This window comes from Diospyros lotus, chromosome 4 (genome assembly GCF_014633365.1).
Source record: "Diospyros lotus cultivar Yz01 chromosome 4, ASM1463336v1, whole genome shotgun sequence".
Classification (NCBI taxonomy): domain Eukaryota; kingdom Viridiplantae; phylum Streptophyta; class Magnoliopsida; order Ericales; family Ebenaceae; genus Diospyros; species Diospyros lotus.
The window spans coordinates 2520613-2526612 of record NC_068341.1 but is presented as its reverse complement, the minus strand read 5'-3'; the positions used below and the strand labels follow the sequence as shown (position 1 = coordinate 2526612).

The 6000-nt window shown below is 35.6% G+C and overlaps 1 protein-coding gene across 1 annotated transcript; it reads left to right on the top strand.

The window, feature by feature from the left end:
- The first annotated feature begins 958 nt into the window (after positions 1–958).
- LOC127798980 (ethylene-responsive transcription factor 1B-like) lies at positions 959–2162 on the top strand. The gene has a single exon (XM_052332642.1). The coding sequence runs from the start codon at positions 1041–1043 to the stop codon at positions 1641–1643; it is 603 nt and encodes a 200-aa protein (XP_052188602.1). The 5' UTR covers positions 959–1040; the 3' UTR covers positions 1644–2162.
- The last annotated feature ends 3838 nt before the right edge of the window (positions 2163–6000 follow it).

Below are 6000 nucleotides of genomic sequence, written 5' to 3'. Positions count from 1 at the left end.
TTGTTTGAATAGGAAATCTGGCCACCTTATATCAAGGGAAGTAGTGCAATATTTATGCCCCTGATGCATAGTTCGACCAGCAAGCGATATATTAAGTTTGTATTAGTGAGTTGTGAGTTCAATTCTTATCTTATAAAATTTTATACTTGCGATTTATTTCTTCTATCGAAATCGAGAATACGAGCATACGAGCGATGGAAACTGCACAAGAACGATCATTTCAAATAGTGCAATATTTATTATTTACAACACAAATGAAACAATTTTTAACAGTTCAATAATAGAGATTAGCAAGTGGAGGTGGGTAAAACCCACAGATTTATTGCAATTCAAATGGCTAATTAAGTGGAGTAATGAAAGTTTAGGCTTCATTCTTAGTTAAGGTTTATTTTAATGGGAGGAAGTAAATGTGGCCTCATTAAATCTTAATTATTACCTAGGTGACATATCGAATCTAATCAACCCAATTGGCACAGAGAAGAGGAGTAGAAAACTAAAACTATGCACATCTTGGCTCCATTATTCAATTGTCAAACTGAACTATCCTAATGATTTGAGACAAAAAAAAAAGAAAAAAAAAAAAAGAAATAGCTAGGCTTATGTCACGGTTTCTTGTCTGACCTGGCCGCCGGGTCATTTGACCCACGTGGGTAATTATCCCATTTGGTCATGCTCCCATCCCATGAGCCTACAAAGCCGATATGTACCATAAAATATTGCCGAGACATCCTCCTTGGCCACTCTTCTTATTTCCAATTCCCATTTTGCCCTCCTCCTTTATTTCCTTTTTCTAATTAAAACAAACTAATTTACAGTTTTGGAAGGAAGCTGAACGTATAGTTTATTTAATATATAAATTAGTAGTAAAAAATTTGTTAATTTAAAGAAAAAAAGATCCATTTGTGCATTCACAACCACAAGGTGCTTCCATTTTGGGTATATAAAGGTGGCAGTCCCGAACGTATTCACCCAAGTGTGGACTTGAAAAAACAGGGGAATCAAATCACCAAACGCCATTCGAACCCAAGCTCTCTCTTCCAATGGATTCCTCTGTGTTGCAGTCCCTCAACTTCTTCAACACGCTCCCCTTCAACGAGAACGACTCGGAGGAGATGCTGCTCCTCGGCGTCCTGGCCGAGGCGGCGCATGAGACGTCGGAAACCGTTTCCTCGGATCAAATCAAGGAAGAAGAGGTGAGTTCCAACGCCGACGAGGCCGCCGCCGCCGCCAAGAAGGAGAAGCCGTCCTACCGAGGCGTCCGGAGGCGGCCGTGGGGGAAATTCGCTGCGGAGATACGGGACTCGACCAGGAACGGTATAAGGGTGTGGCTTGGCACATTTGACAGCGCGGAAGCCGCGGCTCTGGCTTACGATCAAGCCGCTTTCGCAATGCGCGGCCCGGCGGCGATTCTGAATTTCCCGGCGGAGAGGGTCCGGGAGTCGCTGGTCGAGATGAAGTACAGCTCGGAGGAGGGGAGCTCGCCGGTGTTGGCTCTGAAGAAGAGACACTCGATGAGGAAGAGAAGCCTGGGCAGCAGGAAGAGCAAAACTAACAGGGAGGTGAAGATTGAGAATCTCGTGGTGTTTGAAGACTTGGGTCCAGACTACTTGGAAGAGCTTTTGAGCTCAACCGGTAGTTCTTAAAGTCCTCGCTGAGTCAAGGATATTTACTGACTTTCTCTCATCTCTTCTCATCCTTAATTTGGTTTTTCTTTGGTTTTTTTTTTTTTTAAATCATCTCTGTAAGTAGTCTCAATCCCATTTTTGTAATTTCCTTCTTTATCTTTGCTCATCAAAGTTTTTGAAGATAGCAGGGGGTGGATTAGTGGGAGTTGCTGAATTTTGTAAAATCCAAAGTCTTTTTCTCTCTCAGTTCTTGTTTCCACTTTATCTCTCCTAAGTTGAAATAACACAAGTAATGGGCTTTATGCTACTTCCCACTGGCTTCTATGATTAGGCCCCGAGCGGGGGAGGGGGACCGACCGATATTGGCAATTCTGTCTGGGTGTGAAGATAGCACTCCCCATCTTCTGAAAACCGAAACAGAGACTGAAAGAGATACATATCCATATCCAAAGAGTTCACGCCACAGGCAGCTCAGAAACATAGGAAGTCGCTTTTATCGTAATAAAAAGGTTGTCAAAAGTACACGACACTTTCTGATTTGCCGTTAATCCCTTGGATTTCAACAATTTCAACTCTTTATATTTTTTGTTATCGAAATAGGGCTTTACCATTTTACTAAAACTCGCCTCTCTTATATATTTGTTTTGATGCGACAATTTTGTGTTGGTTGTTGACTACAACGTATAATAACCCTCCTTTTTTTCTATTTAGACTTGGGAGTGGATGATTATAATTAGAGGAATATCATCTCGAAGATTAGAAGCGTCACGGAACCTTTTTACATTACATGAACTGTGTGAGATTATTTACATTACATTAACTAAATCTAGCTCCAAAAAAAAAAGTAGCATTTTGCATGTGCCTCAACGTTTTAAGGAGACAGAGAAAAGGGTTTGCTGCAATTACCGGGCAGGAGACAACGGGAATTCGGAGGCAATAAATATTCCACTTTTTCAGATGGACAATACAAAACTGGAAGTGGGATTGTTTGGATAGGAGGAAAATTCAGAAGGATATGATGGATGGGTGAGTCAGAAAAGGAGGGCTCCTGAACTTTAGTGGAGCCAACTTAAAGGGTCTAAAATACAATACAACTGCAAGCCATGGAGAAGTCCTCTCCAGTCCCGTCCCTATTCAATACATTAAAGGGTCGAGGGTGATGAAGCCTACCTCATTTTACCAAAAAGGGTAGAAACATCTACCAATTTCAACCCAATCTATTTGAAAAATAGCCATGATTTTTAAGTAGACAATTCAACTAGCATGCATTCATGCATATGTCTATTCTGTTATATTCTATTGCAATATCTCATAATACACACACACACATATATATATATATATATATGGAAAAGTCTTGAGAGGTAGAAAGACTTATCGACGCGATTATTGCATAAGGACAAAAAGACGAAATTGTCCCCACCCATTTTACAAATTTGTAAAGTGAGTCACTACTCTACTCTCTTGTCTCCCCTCCCATGATTGTCGCCTCGCTGCCATACTGCCATTGTCTCGCTACTCTCGCCTCGTCTCCATTGCCTTGCTATCATCGCCTCGTCAACCATCATTGTATCTTTAAGATGTAGCGACAGTCGATGAGGCAGCAGCAACATGGCAATGAGGCGCGACGAAGGCAACGGTGAGGCGGTGGCCATGGGAGGGGAGAGGAGATACCAAGGCACTGGCCCACTTTATAAATTTGTAAAGTGGGTAGGGGTAATTTCGTCTTTTTGTTTTTATTCTGTAAGTCTCTCTATCACCTTCTCGCTCAGTAGAAGAGCCCTATATATATTTTGCTGATACGATCTCATGATTTTGACACTATCTACTTCAATTTCTTATTATCGTGTTTGAAAGAGAGAGTCAAATTAGAAGAAAATATTCTATTTTTTACTCGTGTTTGAAATTCATCTAAGAAGATGGCATACCAAATGCTTGTTTAAAAGTCACTTTGACAAATCTTTCAATCCCCTACTGTTAGTTTCCAGTTTTGGATTTTATGTTCTAATTTCTGTGCAGTTTGTCCTTTCTGTTGAGATTGAATGTGTTTTTCAGACATTTTTTTTTCAAAATTTTAAAAATATGAACTTAACATACTATTTGATACTAATTTTATTTATTTTATTTCGTCATTAAAGTATGCAACAATTTAATTAATTTATAAGAATTCTCCAGTTAAAGAAATTACTCCCTTTTTTTTCAGTCAAGGAAGTGGAGGGGGTAGAGACAACAAAAGTTGCTTGTGATAATGTTTTAATTAATTTGACAAAAGTTATCTCTGGTTACAAAGATGGATAGTCAAGTTAAATGACACAGGCAAATAAAAAATAAGAACATTATTTTGAGTAGAGGTCAGCATTTCAGTCGTTAGTTATTGAATCGATTAAAATGTTAAAACTGAATAAACAGAGATTGTGTAAAAAATCTAATCGAACTAATTGAATAAACCAAAAAATCAGAAAAATTGAAAATTGAACAAATATGAAAAAACCAAAAAAAGGGACTGAACAAACTGAAAAAAAAAACCCGAAAAATCCAAGGAAATCGAACAAACTGAAAAAATAAAAAAATTTGGTTTGTTCAGTTATATCAATTTTTTTTTAATACAAAAATCGAACTTAATTGAAATTGTCAAATTTGATAATCGAATCGAATCTACCCTTAGCTAAAAACAGAATCAAACTTGTAGATTTTTTTTTTTTTAACAAAAACAAAAAATAGTGTTTAGTTGCTTGATTTTACTTTGAAATTTAAAAATAAAAAAGTGAAAGCTGAAAAGGAATGCCCAATCAAACATTGTTAACAAGCAAGTTTCAAGCATTTGACAAGGAGAAATCCGTTTGTGCTTCTCTTATCTGTCTTTTCACAAACCCATTCCGAGCTCTGAATTTTCCTCACTCAACAACACATAAACATGATGCCATCAGTTCAAGAAATTATTGCCTAAATTGTTCCATTAATGATGATAGCAAGTCTCCATAATTTCATTGAATATAATATATATATATATATATAAAAAAAACAAATATATTAGATGACTCAAAATTCTGATACTACTGTTGAACTTAATAGACTGAAAGAGAAGACGATAAAATTTTCTTGAGATTGATCAAGAAAGTAATTCAGATGCATAAGTTAGGTACGGAGCATTATAGAAAAAGCAAGAGTGCTCAAGATTGTATTTAAGAATTAATAGTTATTTTAGAATAAAAATTATTTTTATTTATATAGTTTAAGGATAAATTTTTTACTTAAAGATCATTAGGTCTTCTTCTTGTTGGACAATGATAAAAAATAATTATCCTAAAGGATGCCAAAAAGACTAGCTCTATTCCCTAATTAGGTCACCTTTTTAGAATTAGGAGAAGGGTCAATTTCAAGTTTATCTCTTAGAATATTCTTATTAAATTAGGTTACCTAATATTGAATAGGATTGGTTGGCTCTGACTCTCAACAAAGACTTTAAATAGATATCAAGATCGAATGTAGCCTTATCAAGTAAACCGAGACTAATGGTGACTTGAATAATGAATTGAGACTGAATATAATAATTTAAATAAAATATATATATATCAACTAAGTTAAAATTTCAAATATTTATTTATATTAGAGATAGATTTTCAGTCTAGTTAACATATTTTTATAAGAAACTTGCACATCTATATTTTTTTATTTTTTTAATTAAAATATATCAATTAAATTAGATAAATAATATATCAATTAAATTATATATATATATATATATATATATATATACTGCTAGTCCAAACCAGTGGGCATGCAGAAACATCAAAAGAAACGAAACTCTGTGCCCAATCATTTTAGTTGCTACTCAATCCGTTATTATTTCTGAACTATTTCATCTTTTTTCAGGGTATGGAATGGAATTAATTGGAGTGGCTTAGCTCTCGGTCCAAATCAAGACTTCCAATTAATGACATTGACAATTCAAGTTGTCAACTAAATGTCATGTGCCAAGAGGGCATTGGTTTTGGTGTTGAAATATGGGTGTTTGGCTTACTAATTTCGCAAATTGTAAATTTTCATTCAAATTTAAATGTTGTATAAGTTATTTAATTATATATTTATTAAAAATTAAAAAATTTAAATATTATCGAATTTAAACGTTGTTTGACAACGTTTTAGAAAAATTAAAGTTCCTCCTCAACTTTTCTTAAAACGTTATTGGTCAAATATTTTCTAACTATCATATTTTCAATCTTATCTCTCTTGTTTTCTCTCTTTTATCTCTTAAATTCCTCCGTCATTGTTGCTATAATCGCAAACTACCTCCAACTCTTTCATCGCAACTGTCGCCCACTGCCTTCCAACTCCTCAATTGGGGTGCTCCTCCATCACCACTCCAACTTTCACC